The following is a 17595-nucleotide window of genomic DNA, read 5'->3' on the forward strand; positions in this document are numbered from 1 at the left end:
GCAAAACTGCTTAGCTGGCTGCCTCCATGCTGGTCAGTACGGCTGGAGAGGGAATTCCTAATCAATAGTACAGTCTAAGTCAAACTCAGAATATGAGCACTAAAGGGGCTGCTGGGGTGGGATTTCTGCCCGCCAGCTGCTGCAAGCTTGGTTTGTTGGCTCCAGGGAAGAACTAATGAGATGGGGAGGAGGCTGTCCTACAGCAGCTGCCTGCATTTCACTACTTTTCTGGGACCTAATGCAAGGAACTTCATTGCAGATACCACATCCTGTTATTACAACAGTATCAGTTTTAATTTTTAGACCAGAATCATGACCCAGTGTCTTAGAAATTTTGTAAGACTGTTAACAGGTACACTCTGTTGACTGCTTACATTTACAGTCCCTGTGTCAGCCTCTGAAGGCCACAGGATGCTGCCACGTCCTCTGTGCATGGCGTTCCTACTGCCGAGCACCAGCAGCAGTATCAGCACCGTGGAATCCATCCGGCAGGTTCACAGAGCAGATCGTTCATGCAAAAGGTGCCAGTTCGGGCCTTAACATTGCACTTGTATTTTCTGCCTGACCTGCAGAGGTGAGCAACCTTGTCAAAATGCCATTCCTTTGGCAGGGGAAACTACTAAATATGCATTCTAGGTCTCTAAGAACACCTGGTTTAAATAAAATGCAGTGATTGTGGGCTTTTTCACATATTTTAAGGGCAAAGCTACTAGGAATATAGACAGTAGGAAGAAACAGTGACATATTAGGCTCACAAATGTTTCTAGGACTGCTTCCATTTTAAGATTTTAAGCCACCCCTGTCCTGACAGTAAGAGGTAGGAAGCAGTAGTGTTAATTACCTGGATTTTTTTTTTTTTTTACAGTTGGCCAGTTAAATTACTTCATTATTATGAAAATGATCATAATAGAAATTAAAAACCGTTGTTATAATGGATCATTAGTAGAAACTAATTTTGTAAGCATTATCTAGATCAGACCAAGCATTGATTTAGGTGTAGGAAAATACAAAACTAAACTATAGCACTGTCTTGAAATCTTGCCACTGCACAGAGGGCTAGAAATCCTCTGCAAACAACAGAACTCCATAGTGAGAAGCTGCATGTTGTGACGGATAAGGACAGCCACTCCCAAACAAAACCCCAAACTAGCCTGGAGCTGAGAACACAAAGAAAGGTTCGCCTGGAAGAGACTGCAAAGATTCAGCTAATTCCTTAGTAACAGAAGGTACCGTATTATCACTCTGTATTTTGTATGTATCTTGCTATGAAATACACAATACCCTACCACTTGTAACCACTTATAGCCACATACCACATGCTAGTCCAGGAAGCCAGCCTGTGCATCAGAAGGAACTTTTCCTATTTCAGTGCAAAGGAAAGTTCATAAACAACTTCTTTAAAAGTTCAGCTTTAATGACAAACATTTAATTACATCAGTCTCTTTTCAAAATTAGATGTGAATAAACAATTTCAAACAGGAGGTGCATGGTGCCTTTTCAATACACTGTACTCAACGCACTGGGCCCCTGAGGATGCCCAGTGATGTACATGTTGAAGCAATAATGTAAGTCTGTGAGCCACTGCTCCTGCACACCTCCACTCTTCAGTGTCTGCAGAGAAACACAAGAGTAATGAGAGTTGTACCAAAACTGCTCCCTGACAGTTTTCACACCCAAACAAGATCTAAGTCCCTGCCAAAGTATCATCATGTATAAATTACCACAGAAAATCTCACTGAAAAAGGGAACCTATTAACTGGGCATTACCACAGGTAGTCAAAATTCCTAGTTACGTCCTCAAGTACAAGTGCTACTGGTTTCTTGTTGGGCTCTTCCCTCCTACTCTGGCTAGGGACTGATGAAATCTCACCATTTAACCACCCCGACATACTGGACTTCCTCCTCTTGGCATTCTAGCATCTCATGATCTTTGCACTAACATCAACTATTAAAATAATTTTACAGGGCCAACAGATAGTTTGTCATTCTCTTCCTTATAGAGATGGGCTGGTTCTCCAACCTCAGAATAATCCAAATCCTTTACTTTTCTTCCTTTCTACTATTTCTGAATTTTCTGCATCTTCTTCCATTACTAAGAAAATTCAGAACGCACACCTGTGTTATATACATGTATAAACTCTTTGAAGTATTATTACATAATAGCGATCAATAACTGACCCCCCCAAATACCTATACCAAAAACCTCTTTAACTCCCAAACCAAAAACACAAAAGGAACCCTAGACAAGAGCTGCCTGCCCCAGGTAAATACAGAACCAACCATTAGACAAAGATGAAGCCTGCAATTCCAACATCCTTCTCTTCAAGTGAACTAAATGACTAGAAATAGGCCTGTAGTTTATTCCTGCTAAATACCCTTTTTTTTAAATATAGTTTTTGTTGGGGGGAAGGGGTAATTAGGTTTAATTAATTTATTTATTTTAATAGAGGTACTGGAGATTGAACCCAGGACCTTGTGCATGCTAAGCACGCTCTCTACTACTTGCGCTGTCCCCTCCCCCGAAATATCCTTAATGACAGCTAATATTTGTTGGGTACTTAATGTGATACAGATGCGGTATAAACTACTTGGATGATCTCATTTAATGGTCACCAAAACCCAATGTAGCTGCTATTATTCCCATTTTTACAGCTAGGAAAACAAGCTCAGAGGTAAAAAAGAAAAACCCCACCAACTATCATAATCAGTATAATCTGCATCACAATCCAGGCAGCAGTGACTCTGATGCCTGTACATTTTCCAACTAAGCCGCCTGCCATCTTAATTCATTTGAGTATTTGAAGGCTTTCATTACTGATTCTGGGATCAAAGACACCCCCCTGGTTATGTGACAGTCAGGGACTAGACAGCAGGGGAAGCCAGAAGGTATCACCACACTGGGCTTAATCCCAAGAGTCAATCAACACACAGGAACCGTGGCCTCCCAGGAGCACCCGCCATGCCCATGAATCTAGTACGAACAGTACAAAGCCCTTGTTCCCCAAGCTTCTTTTCTTACTGTGATATTCTTGATGATCTGCTGCACCAAGATGGCATTGGTCAACATATGAGTCCTGAGGGGTGCATGCTGAAGCAGCAGGCGAAGCAGCTGGCCCACAACAGGCAGCTCCTCAGGCCCAGCTCTGTTCACCCGCAGGCTCTGCAGCATCAACCTTAGGACTCGTGGCAGGAGAGCCAGCATGGAGACACAGACCCCCCACAGCTTGTCCCTGCAACAGCAGAGACAGGAACGAGACAGTGAACCAAAACATACTGGAAAACCGCCCTATCAATACTTTCCAAAACTAAAAATGTCCTTCTAATAAACATGGTGTTTTCTGGTAAAACCCCACAAAGCTAATAAAAACTGGGTCTTACCAGAGCTAAACAAGCAAATGCAGTGAAGAATTAGCTGCTCTCCTAGATTTTATGGGTTTCAGGAAGCCTAACAACCAGCATTTTCCCAGGCTTAACAGGACATTCTCGAAGCACTAGTGATCATATTTAACAGAGACTCTGGCTGCCAACACTTCCTTGTGACTAAGTAATGTCATCGTGACAGATGCGTAAGATTCTGGTAATATCAAACTTTCCAATACCCAGACAAAACACTTTTAAAACAGAATTTTAAACAGGCAAAGTGTATTAAATACACTGTATTCTGTTCAGTCCAGCCACACTGAATCAAAGCAGGATGTTCTTCTATCTGAGAAGATCTCTGAAACTTCTCACCAGTGTTTCACAAAGGAGCTCCTATATATTTCAAGTGGCAGGAAATGACAAATAGCAATATATATATTTCATAAATGGGGGTGCTTACTATAAAATTTTTAGAACCCTGACAAGTTCTTTGCTAAATAATTATGATGCCTTTTCTTGACCTATCAGACCTAAAGTTTGATGGGTAAGAAAAATACCATCATATGTATGCTTATGTGTAAATTTTACAAGGATTATTAATAGTGAAATCTACAAAGTTTTAAATACAGACACTTAGTGGAAAAAATCCAAATGTCTATTGACAGTAAAATGGGTAAGTTATAGTACATTCAAAATAAAAGAAACTACAGAATGGGGGTACTAGACCGCAGCCATTCGAGCTCAGAGCCTGTATCTGTACGTAAAATTTTACTGGAACATAGCCACACCCATTCATTCACATATTATCTAATGTTGCCTTCTCACTACCAGGGTAGTGCTGAGTAGTTCTGACAAGAGACTTTATGGTTTAAAAAACCTAAAATATTTACCACCTAACTCTACAGAAAGAAGTTTGCTGATTTCTGGTGTAGAGAAACAACTGAATGAAATATATTTTTGAATCAACATGTGTTAACTCTCACAGATGATGACAATAAATAAAAAAAATACATATAGTATGATTCACTTTATATCATATTCTTAAAATATGCAAAACAAAATGAAATTATTTATAAATGCATAAAAAAAGTTTAAATAGAAAGGCAAGAAGTGATCAACAGAAAAGTGGTCTCTGGGGGTAGAGAAGAGAAATGTATCTGTGCAGGGGAAATGGAGAGTGTGCATGCTGACGAGGTTCCATTTCTGAACCTGGAGGTCCAGCAAATGGATGTGGATGTTCAGTTAATACTTACTCTTTAAACTATTTAAATATCTTATACAATCATATGTATGATATATTTCTATGATATTTAAAAGTTCAGAAGAGACTAGAAAGGCAAATGTCAAAATGTGATAGAATGATTTTAGTTTCTTATATTTGCTCATCTGTTAGATTTTTAAAAACTCCTGCAATGAATTCTTAACAGCATTCCAATATGAACATGAATATGAGCATACTTTTTGAAAATTAAAGTGAAATCTTTCATACTGTACTAGAAGCTTTAGTCTAAAAATTATATAGGAGCAAAAGCACTAATTAAGAACACTAGCAACTTAGAACAATTTCCTTAAATCCAAGAATTTAAAATCCCACAATGGCTAGTTCTAATGAAGCCGAAAACAAAATACAAAAGGCTTGTACTAATAAGCCCATCCTTCTAAAACTAGAATTTTTCTTCTTGCCAGATCTATAGCAATTTTAATAAGGGAAACTTTCAAACTTTATAATGCCATCTAACTTTTCAGATTTGTAGCTTAAAGGAAAAAGCAAAAATTAGGAATGCTCGCCACAACACAAAGGGGAGTCATAAAAGAACAAAGAAAAAGCTAGCTAGGTTTATACAAACTCTGTAAGAGAATTAGATTCTAGAAAAGCTCTCTTTTTTGGACTGATTGACTGACTGGGGGAGTCCAACAGGTAGGAAAAAATGAGAACTATTACCTTTTTCTTAGATGTTCTGCTTCTCCTTTTTCTAAAGTAAGTAGAAAATAAAAAAGACTGTAGCAACAGGAAGCCAGAAACGGCAGGAGAGACTCACTAAGTACACACGTATGATCCAGGAGCTTACACATAACACCCAAAACACAGCCAGCTGTGCTGTCTGGAATTACAGTCAGCCCAACCTAGGCAGAGAAAAATGAGATTAATGACCTCTTCACAACAGCCCCTCACCCCAGGATAAAACAAAACACCATTAACTGGAGTTAACTGTCACTTCTAGTGAAGACTAGTATATACATAATACATGCCATGCCAACTACCACACCTTAAGGTCCTGTTTTCCTTTGAGAATTTAATTGCTACAGTAAATGACTGAAAATATGCAAACTCAAGAAAACATACCGATTCAATCCACAATCTCCCCTTCATGACAGTCTTCTAAAATTTTCTAGATATTACAATTTCTATTGATGGCCAGAAATGCCATTATTTAAAAGGATTATTTCATGCATCCAAAGAAAATCTTGATACCATCACATTTACATGATCTTTAGATTATTCAGACTGGAAAACTCTAACTGGTATCATCTCCATCTCAGGTAATTAAATGTACAAACCAGAGTTCATTTTACAATTATCCTTTCCCCTGCCCTTTGGTTTAGCCAGTCATTTAGACATGACTAAGGAAAACACCTGCCCTGGATTTCACTTGACTGCTTCACTCCCCCAAACTCATATAAGGGACATCAAGGTATGTTAACTCATCTGGACTCTACTGTATAATCTGTCATTAAGGTGGACTGTAACTTGTAACTGTGTACGCATGGTTTAAATCTCCTGCAAACTACTGCTGAGTAATCACAAAGTCTGCAGGCTCTGAGGTCTTAACCTTTCCATCAAGTTGTCTGAAAAAAAGTAGCCAAGACTGACTGGCATGTTGATCTTTTACTAGAATAGTGAACGTAGTCAAAGGAGGGCATAAATTTCTGGCGTAGAAGGGAGGAAAAAGTGTGGGTCTTTGGAGAGACAAGGTATAAGGATTGGAAGTTCGACAGCAGGGAGAAAAGAATACTGGGAATTCAAAGCAGCAGTCTTCCAACTCAAGGGAAGTAAAGAAAGGGGGATGTGGATGTGACTATAAAATTATCCAAACAAGTCAGAGTCCCTGGAAGATAAATTTCTGGAGCCCTCCCTTGCCATTATAATCCATTATTATACTAAAAAGCCAAAGGTCAAAGTGTAAATGTTGAAGGAAATGAAAAGCAAACTCCAGGTATACCTAATGTGAATTTAATACCAATGAAAAGAGACACCCACTGGCCAAAACTAAGTCGGTTTCATGGCTGAGCTCCCTGCTTCTAGTGAGCAGGCCTCCAGGCCGACAGGTGACATCCCTACTTTAGACCTCAAATCTTCTCAGTGGAAACTGGATCCAAGTCTGGATGTTGGATTCCCAATAGAGTGACACCAGGCGTGTGTTAATTTAAACCATTTAAGTCAAAAGGACCTGAGGTACAATTTTAAGGTCTTTCATTGCAGATGCAGAAAGTAAGATCCCAGGAAAATAAAAGGTTTTCCCAAGGTCACAGAATTAATTAGTAATAGCCAGGAAGAACACTAAGATTTTTCAGTACTCACAGCATCACTCTATGAGAGGCCACGAAATTATTAAGCTTAGAATTCTGGACACTCACTGTCTCCTCAGGTAGGGCAAACTCAATCTTAACCAATGAATCTCTATGCCTTTTTGTGTAACAAAAAATTTATGTATATTTACCAAATGCTTACTGATGGCACTTTGCAGGATGTCAAAGCTCTGACTTCGGGCAGGGATAACCAATAAATTGTGACAAACTGTCTGTCAGAAAAGAAGAAAACCAGTATCAAATCAGAACATTTTTAGGTCAGAAACAAGTTCAATAGATTTTTTTTAAACCTGCCTACTCTGCATATTAAGAGGAAACTTAACAAAAAGTGACTTTAAAGATGCAAATGTTAAAGGTCAAACAATCAAGCCTCATATATTTAGGCTTATTTTCCAAATAATTCATTCATTAAACATTTACTGAACACTGAGCTAGTCCTATTAGGTGCTACACACAGGAATGAAAGGATGAGAAACTCTTCTGTCTCACAGCCCTCAAGTAGCTTACCAGCTACCAAGGTACAGACTACATTTCTATTAAGTAGGTGCTACAACAGGAAGATCTGAGCGATGTGAACAGAGGGCTGACAAAGCCCTTTCTTGGTGGAAAAACATAGCATAGGAAAAAAAATTACAATCCAGAAAATACCAATACCCTGTTCAAAGTAATTATAATGCTGCCTCCTTTCCCCAAAGGTAAAAGAAAACAGTCCACAGGAAAAGAAGAAAAATACGAGGGAGGTGGGGATTAAATCTCTACTATTTTAATTTTCTAAGTTCTCAAGAAAATAAGAGGAAAGGACAGCATTGAGTCCTTCAAAGAATCACAACACAACTCTAGAAGCTAACGGAATGCAGGACCAAAAATGAAATGGGTAGAAAAACTGCAGAGAGACAAAGACAAGACTGGTAGAAAGAAGAATGTCACTCTAGGAAGAGAATGAACAGTCAAGATAAATTCAAGAGAACTGTCAATCCTCAAAAATCAACAGCTCTATGCTTTGACCTCAAAGTCAGAATGACTCCTTGATCCATGGACTGCAGGAAGGATGCTGTGTTAGCAGGCATGAAAACAACATTAATCTTGTACATCTCCACCAGAGTTCTAGGGTGACCAGGTGCATTATCAATGAGCAGTGATACTGTGAAAGGAATCTTTTTTTCTGCACAGTAGGTATCAACAGTGAGCTTAAATAATCAGTAAACCATGTTGTAAACTGATGCATTTTCATCAAGGCTTTGCTTCATTTATGGAGCACAGGTATGAGTAGCATAATTCTTTAAGAGCCCTAGGATTTGCAGAATGGCAAATGAGTACTAGCTTCATCCTAAAAGTCACCAGCTGCACTGGCCCCTAACAAGTCAGCCTGTCCTCTGAAGGTTTAAAACCAGGCACTGACTTCTTTCTAGCCATGAAAAGTCCTAGATGGCATCTTCTTCCAAAATAAAGCTGTTTTGTTTACACTGAAAATCTGTTGTTGAGGAGTACAGCCACTTTCAAAAATTATCTTAGCTAGATCTTTCAGATAATTTGCTGCAACTTCTCTATCAGCACTTGGCGCTTCATCTTGAACTTTCATGTTATGGATGTAACTTCTTTCCTTAAACATCATGAACCTAGCATCTACTAGCTTCAAACTTTGCTTCTGTAGCTCCCTCACCTCTTTCAGCCTTCACAGAATTGAAGAGAGTTGGGGCTTTGCTCTGGATTTGGCTTTGGCTTTGGCTTTGGCCTGAAGGAATGTGGTGGCTAGTTTGATCTTCTATCCAGACCAAACTTTCTCCACATTAGCAATAAGGCTGTTCTACTTATCACTTGTGTGTTCACTGGAGTAGCACTTTTTTTCTATAAGAACTTTTCTTTTGCACCTTTAGCTTGGCTAAGTGGCCCAAGAGCTTCCAGCCTATCCCAGCTTTCAACATGCCTTCCTTACTAAGCTTAATCATTCTTAGCTTCTGATTTTAAGTAAGAGATGTGTACTCTTCCTTTCACTTGAACACATGTAGAGGCCATTGGAGGGTTACTGACTGGCCTAATTTCAACATTGTTGTGTCTCAGAGAATAGGGAGGCCTGAGGAGAGGGAGATATAGAGGGAACAGCTGGCTGATGGAGCAGTCAGAACACATACAATATTTATTTAGTTCGCAGTCTTACATGGGTGCGGTTGGTGATGCCCCCAACCAGCAATTACAATAGTAATATCAAAGATCTCTGATCACCATAAGAAATACAGTAACGATGAAAAAGTATGAAACATTACAAGAAGTAACACAGAGACACAAAGTGTACAAATGCTATTGGAAAAATGAGTGCTGACAAACTTCCTCAAAGCAGGGTTGCCACAAACATTCTATTTGTAAAAAAAAAAAAAAAACAAACAAAAAACAAAACCCACAGTATCTTCAAAGTACAATAAAGTGAAGCACAATAAAACAAGGTATGCCTGCATGCTAAAGTATGGGCTATGGGTATTACATCAAATAGTCTAAGAAAACAGAAGTTCTTTGTACTGCAGTTGTAATTTTTCTCTAAGTTTGAGGGGTTTGCTTCTCTTCTGGGGCTCCTTCCTACCCCACTATTCCTCTATGTAGGTGGTGGGTGGGGGGAACAAACTCATTTCACCCAAGCTGCCTCTAAAGCCCACCCAAGGGTTCCCTAGGATTGGAAGCATGTTTGTGTTCAGAGTCCTTTTGTGCCCCACTTGCTTTTTCCTATTATCCCAACTGCTTAATTACCACGGCTTTATAATGGATGTCTGGTAGTATAAGCCCTCCGGCCATTTTACTCAACAAGGTCCTGCTATTTTTGTTCCTCAGCATTTCAATGTTAATTTTAGAATCACCTTTTCAATTTCCACAAAAACATCAGCTCTGACTTTGGATTACACTGAATCTATACTACAGAATCTATACTATATATTAATTTAGCTATTATTTTTTACAATATAGGAGTCTCCCTATCCATGAACATTATATATCCCTGCATGTATTTAGGTCATCTTTAATATCTCTCAGTAACATTTTATAGTTTTCAGTGTCTTCAGAGGTCCTCAGCAATTCTCTGGAGAAATTTAATCTTTATTCACGGTCTCTGCCTATATGTCCCTATTACTAAGGTATAGCTGTCAAGAATCTGCAATGCGAGCCTGTGCGCGCACTAAAGACCCAACCCACTTTCAGGCCAGGGACTGGAGCTAATCATTATTTCCTTAGGACTATGAGTCACAGAGGTTATTGGCTTAGCTTTTAAGCCTCTCTGCTTTTGTAGTTTAAGAACTTGGGAAATGTGGAGGAGATCAGACCCCTCAGAGGCCCCCTGAGTCTCCTATTTTCTCAATTCAGCCCAGAAAGATGGTCAAAAGGTTGACAGGATTCCCTGTTCTCCAATAAAGAACAAAGTCGAATTCTTATCTTCTTGCCTGACAGCCAGCTCCAGGCTCCTGAGGTAAGTTGATGAATAAAAAGCTGTACTTGCACTAGTGAAATTCCACGTGGCCAAAGCAGTAGCAGAGCTGTGTGCAAAGCTCAAACAGGGCAAAGAGATGTCTGATTTCTAACCAGTCAGAATGGAGTGTTTTCATAGAACACCGCGGTCATTCCGCTGATACTCAGAAAGAGAACATAACAGTAGGGCTAAATTAGCACTAGGGCAGGAGTTAGCAAACCTTTTCTGTAAAATAGGACCAAATAAGTAAATATTTTAGGCTTTGCAGGACTCATACAGATTCTGCCACATATTCTTGGTTTTCAGTTATTTTTTCTGTTTTAACAACTGATTTAAAAAAAAAAAAGTAAACACCACTCTCAGCTTAAGGGTGGTACAAAAAAAGGGCCAACCCAGATCTGGCCTACAGACTATAGTTTACTGATCCTCACCTTAGTAAAGGCTACGTACTCTAATAAACCACTGCAACAAAACTTAAAGACAAGACTAAGGGATAAAGCTGATAAGTAACTTGTCTGCCTGTCAGAACACAGCAAAATACTCTTTAAAAGAAGGAAGCAAAATCTACCATATAAAATTTCTACTGTCCAATATCCACTCACAATCTACTACATGTTAAGAAACATGAAAATGTGCCACATAAACAGGAAAAAAAACCAACATAAATGACAGATATGATAGAATTAGCAGACAAGAACTTTAAACAACTATTATAAAATGAATACAAGAGAAACAGAAGATGAACCAAAAAAACTCTTGAGATAAAAAAACACATTATCTAAAACTTAAAATTCATTGGTTGGTCTTTATTCACAGATCATATGGTCATCTTTGTAGAAAACATGAAACAATCAATAGAAAAAAAAAATCCTGGAACAATTACAGCAAGGTTGCAGAATACAACATTAATATCTAAAAGTCAATTGCTTTCCTAAATACCAGCAATGAACACATGGAATTTGAAATTAAAAACATAATAACATTTACATTAGCACCCTCCAAAAAATGAATCTAATAATCTAATATCTAATAAAATATACTTAAGATCTATATGAAGAAAACTACAAAACAGATGAACAAAATCAAAGAACTAAACAAATGGAGGACATTCCAGGTTCATGGATAGGAAGATTCAATATTGTCAAGATGCCAGTTCTTCCCAACTTGATCTATAGACTGAATACAAATCCAACCAAAATACCTGCAAGTCATTTTGTGGATATACACATACGGATTCTAAAGTCAATACAGAGAGGCAAAAGACCCTAGACAACTATACTGACTAGCCAACATATACTGAAGAAGAACAATTCAAAGGACTGACACTGATTTCAAAAATTACTATAAAGCTATAGTAATCAAGACAGTGTGGTATTGGCAAAAGAATAGACAAATAAATAAATCGAACAGAACAGAGCCCAGAAATAGAACCACAAAGTCAACTGATCTTTTGACAAGGGAGCAAAGATTGTCTTTTCAACAATGATGCTGCAACAACTGGACATCCATATGAAAAAAAAAATGAATCTAGACAGAGACCTTCACTGCTTCACAAAAATTAACTCAAAATGGATCACAACAGATCTAAACATAAAATGTAAAACTATAAAATTCTAAGAAGGTAACAGGAGGAAAAATGTAGATGACCCTGAGTATGGTGATGAGTTTTTAGATACAAAACTAAAATGCATGAACAAAATAACTGATAAACTGGATGTCACTGAAGTTAAAAAAAAAAAACTTCTGTTCTACAAAAGATAATGTCAAGAGTACAAAAATAAAAGCCACAGACTAGGAGAAAACCTCTGCAAAAGACACATCTGATAAGGAACTGTTATCCAAAATACTCAAAGAATTCTTAAAACTCAACAATAAGAAAACAGCCTAATTTAAAAATGGGCCAAAGACCATAACAGACACCTTACCAAAGAAGACACAAGGTAAATCAGCATATGGACAGATGTTCCACGTTATATGTTATCAGGGAAATGCAAATTAAAATAATAATGAGATACTACTACACATCTATTAGAATGACCAAAATCTGGAACACTGACAATACCAAATGCTGACAAGGATATGGAGCAACAGAAACTCTCATTGCTGGTGGAAATGCAAAATGGTATAGCCACTGTGGAACATTATTTTGGTTGTTCCTTACAATATTAAACATACTCTTACCATATGATGCAGCAACTGCTCTCCTTAGTATTTACCCAAAGGAGCTGAAAACTTATGTACAGACAGAAACCTACACACAGATGTTTATAGCAGCTCTGTTCAAAACTGCCAAAATTTGAAAGTAACCAAGATATCCTTCAGAAGGTAGATGGATAAATAAACTGCGGTACATTCAGACAATGGAATATTATTCAGTGCTAAGAAGAAATGAGCTATGAAGCCATGAAACAAACGTGGAGGAACCTTACATAAATATCACTAAATGAAAGAAACTAATCTGAAAAGGCTATATACCGCATGGTTCCAAATATATGACATTCTGCAAAAACCAATACTATGGAGATAGCAATTAGATCAGTGGTTGCCAAAGGGTTGGGGCAGGGGAGGGAGATGAACAGGCTTTTAGGGCAATGAAAATACTCTCTATGAGTCCATAGTGATAGATACATGTCATCATACATTTGTCCAAACCCACAGAATGGGGTTCACCAAGAGTGAACCATAAACTATGGACTTGGGTGATTATATCAACATAGATCCATTATTTTAACAAATGGAGAAGGCTATGCCATGTGTCGGGGGGAGGGAGTATATAAGAAATATCTGTTCCTTCCCTTCAATTTTTTTTATGAAACTAAAACTTCTCTTTAAAAAGTCTTAAAAAAAATCAGTGGTTAGATTTAAGAGTAGATTAGATACTGCAGAAAAAAATCAGTGAACTTGAAGACAGCATACTTTCTGAAATAGACCATAAAAGGTAAAAAAAAAAAGTCTCAAATGCTTGCAGAACCATATCAAGTGGTCAAACATATAATGGCTGACATTTTCCCCAACACAATAAACTATAAACCTAACAAACATCAGCAAACACCAAATTAAGAAAAACATGAACAAAATAATATGAAGGTATTAAAATAATCAAACTGCTGGAAAATGTGATAAAAGGAATAATCTTTAAAGTTTGTAGGGGAAAAAAGGCATGTAGAGGGGAAAATACACATTACATACAGAAAAACAAAAATAAGAATGACCTCACATGTCATTACACACTGTATTATGGCATGAAGTGGTACAGCATAGAAGGCAGGCTACATTAACTTAAAGAACACACACTTAAAAACAAAACAAAGAGGCATAGCCAACATGCCAAAAGTGGGGACAAAATGGAATGCTAAAAATACTGAAGCTACCAATTATGATATCTAATTACAATGTAATGCTACACAGCAACAAAGAATGAACTACTGCTTATACATTAACAGATATCTCAGTACACTAAATGAATAAAAAGCAAATTACTGAAAAATACAATTTCACTTTTAAGAAGTTCAATAACATGTAAAACTAAGTAAGAGGTTGAAGTTATTTGCTAATATGGCAAAACTATAAAGGAGCAAGAATATGATAAAATTTAAGATAGTGTTACTCTAAAGGGGCAGGGGAAAGGTACATAATGCTTTCAAAAAAATTGTTTTATTTTTTTAACTGGATTAATGTTTTATTATTACTCTTCAGAACTTAACCAAGTTAAAAAATATGCTTTTACTCCCATACAAAATTTTATAAATGACAACATTAACCTTAAAATCTTTCATTGGCTCTGGAATAGAAATCTCCATTTGAGAATGGTACTGCTGTCCAGAGATTCCTTTTCCCTTTATGATCTTTCCCTGTTAACTACTGTTTACATAATTAATAGCAAGGTCATATAATTCTTCCTTCCGCGCTCAGAAGAAATGATCACAAAGATACTACGTGAAAACTGCAAGGTCCAAATCAGTTTATAGAGTATTTTATTTCTGTAAAAGGGGAAAAACAAACACATACATACAAGTAATCACTTGTGAAGACACAGAAGTTATCTAAAAGAATACATTTAGAAACTAAGAAGGGAAAAATGGGGGCTGGGAGATAGGGAATGGAAGAATACTTTTTACTATTATCCTTCTGTTCTTCTAAAATTGTACTTTGTGAATAATACATACTCAAAAAAAAAAGTTCTGATTAAAAAAAAATCACTTCAGCCTAGGTAGATAAAACTACAACAAAATAACTAAGCAATCCCACTCTAGTAACTTTTTCAAATAAAATAATTAAAAAATAAATTTTTACACTAAGGATGTCAAAAACTATGTATATTTCAAATAATTTCAAATGAAAAGGCCAACTTAAATATAGCAAATTTTATCCAAAATAAAATTGGAATCTTCACTTAAGAACTTCAAAAATTAAAAGTGAAACTTTCAGATTTTAACAATCTAAGTCTTAACATTTCAAAGACAGCAACCTTGAAGTATAATAAATGTTCTTGCAAAATGTTCACTCAGAAATATAGCTGATCACATTTTCATGACAATTGTGCCTTGGCTTTACACAGATGACATGCTTATGAAAAATTAGAGAAAGGTTATTGGAGCTGTCCAAGTTACCAAACTAGACACTGACAAACCTATGCCTTGAATCTGGGGCCCACTAATCCTCACACAATGTTTTTTCCAATACATCATGGTAGTTTAAATACATTAGAAACAGTCTGTCCTACAAAACAACTACTTCACTACTTTTGGCAAACCCAAACTCCCAAATCTAGTATTCAAGGCTTTAATCTCATTCTACCTTTCTTAGCTCTCTTCATTTAGAATGGAGTAAGATAAAATTTCAGATATTAAATAATTTGGTTAGTTATCCAATTCATTATTTTTCACTTTTTAAAATCCAATATATTTTGAGAAGCTACATGTGAACACGGTACCAGGACCAGGGTAATAAAGAGAAGAAAATGTCATTGGCATGACCTGAGTGTTGTGATCAAACATAACCATGAGAGAGATGTGTTAAATATCTATGAAGGTACAGCCCTCAGGGATAGGAAGAACATGAAGAGGATCCAGGAAGAGAAACAAAGAAGCAAACGGATCAGCTGATTAACATCAACTGGTATGGCAAGAAAATAGGCTCTAGAGACTGTCCTGCTGAGAACACTGACAAAAAGGGTTAAAAAAAAAAAAAAGCCTTATGTCCTAGCAATTAGGAATTGCAAGAAAAGAATATATAGTCAGTGTCCTAGCCAGAAGCCTTCTGAATCATAAACAAAACTAGCCAGCAGAGAAAATAAATTCAGAATTTGCAAGAAAAATTCAAACCAAAATTATTTGGGGAAAAAAAAAATCTGGTTATTTGGGATGACAATCCATTCTTACTGGGCAAGCACCTTTCAAAGCAAGGAAAGAAACTGAAGAAATAAATTAATTGTATAAATATTTTAGAGACTCTAAGCCTTGTTATTAACATTTATGATGTTTTTACATATTTAGTTTACTTATCTGTAACATATAAGACAATTTTGACTATTAGGATAAAAGATCAGCCCTATAACTCCAATTTAAAACATGTCAGTAATTAATTTAGACTTGTGATTTTAACTTGAATTTCACTATAAACAGTGCTGAAACTTAACATATTAAGATTAATCATATTTATAAGTTAAATTTATTAAATATTTAAGATTTACTATAACATTTGTGACGGTCTGACAGAAAACTGAACTACTTAACAAATACTGAATATATTAAAAGTTATTTAAACAGTTTAAAATTTTTAATGTTTATAAAAGGAATAAAATATAATCAAAGTCCCTCTTTAAAATGATTGCTTAAATTTACTATCTAAAAAATAACATGTGTAAGCTGAACTTTAAAACTTAAGAAAAAATTAGGGTTGTAAATTCAACTTTAATACACTACATACTAATTCTTAAAACCAAAGGAACTCCCGAATAATCTTTTCTGTTCAGGAAAAGGCCACTTTCAAGGATTCCAAATCCTACTTAACTCATACTCATCCTTCAATTTCCAAGTCAAAATTCTTCCTTTTCTTTCCTTTCCTCTTTTCCATAATAGATTTATCCTATCTATCCTATGCTAGATAAAAGAGAATAAATTTGTCTCTATCATTCAGATTGCTAATTTATTCTATTCTAGTGGCATAACTTTTAATGAAAACCATTCCTCTTTCAGAAACAAACATCTCCTATCCATGGATCATAAGCACTTTTAGAACAGGGATTGTATCTTATACGATACTACTCTACGTCTCTAAAAATATCTTATACATGGCAATCCTAATATGTAGTAAGTACTGGTGGTTGATGAACTAAATTCTAAGAGTCACGAGTTTTTTTTAAATATGATTTTAAAAAGAAACTCGTGACTCTTAGAATTTAGTTCATCAACCACCAGTACTTACTACATATTAGGATTGCCATGTATAAGATTTTTAGAGACGTAGAGTAGTATCGTATAAGATACAATCCCTGTTCTAAAAGTGCTTATGATCCATGGATAGGAGATGTTTGTTTCTGAAAGAGGAATGGTTTTCATTAAAAGTTATGCCACTAGAATAGAATAAATTAGCAATCTGAATGATAGAGACAAATTTATTCTCTTTTATCTAGCATAGGATAGATAGGATAAATCTATTATGGAAAAGAGGAAAGGAAAGAAAAGGAAGAATTTTGACTTGGAAATTGAAGGATGAGTATGAGTTAAGTAGGATTTGGAATCCTTGAAAGTGGCCTTTTCCTGAACAGAAAAGATTATTCGGGAGTTCCTTTGGTTTTAAGAATTAGTATGTAGTGTATTAAAGTTGAATTTACAACCCTAATTTTTTCTTAAGTTTTAAAGTTCAGCTTACACATGTTATTTTTTAGATAGTAAATTTAAGCAATCATTTTAAAGAGGGACTTTGATTATATTTTATTCCTTTTATAAACATTAAAAATTTTAAACTGTTTAAATAACTTTTAATATATTCAGTATTTGTTAAGTAGTTCAGTTTTCTGTCAGACCGTCACAAATGTTATAGTAAATCTTAAATATTTAATAAATTTAACTTATAAATATGATTAATCTTAATATGTTAAGTTTCAGCACTGTTTATAGTGAAATTCAAGTTAAAATCACAAGTCTAAATTAATTACTGACATGTTTTAAATTGGAGTTATAGGGCTGATCTTTTATCCT

General features: G+C 36.1%; 1 protein-coding gene across 2 annotated transcripts in view; it reads right to left on the bottom strand.

Moving 5' to 3' along the window:
- Positions 1-1393: 1393 nt before the first annotated feature.
- Positions 1394-17595, bottom strand: part of TEX10 (testis expressed 10) — a 45311-nt gene continuing 29109 nt past the window's right edge. For both annotated transcript variants that reach the window (XM_032478082.1, XM_032478081.1), the window contains exons 12-15: positions 7080-7160; positions 5303-5484; positions 3020-3230; positions 1394-1611 (exon numbers count right to left, since the gene is read on the bottom strand). In XM_032478082.1, coding sequence (XP_032333973.1) covers positions 1498-1611; positions 3020-3230; positions 5303-5484; positions 7080-7160 — 588 coding nt within the window. In that variant the 3' untranslated portion in view covers positions 1394-1497. The remainder of the gene's footprint in view (positions 1612-3019; positions 3231-5302; positions 5485-7079; positions 7161-17595) is intronic.

The sequence above is a fragment of the Camelus ferus genome, chromosome 4 (assembly GCF_009834535.1).
Source record: "Camelus ferus isolate YT-003-E chromosome 4, BCGSAC_Cfer_1.0, whole genome shotgun sequence".
In the NCBI taxonomy this organism is placed as follows: domain Eukaryota; kingdom Metazoa; phylum Chordata; class Mammalia; order Artiodactyla; family Camelidae; genus Camelus; species Camelus ferus.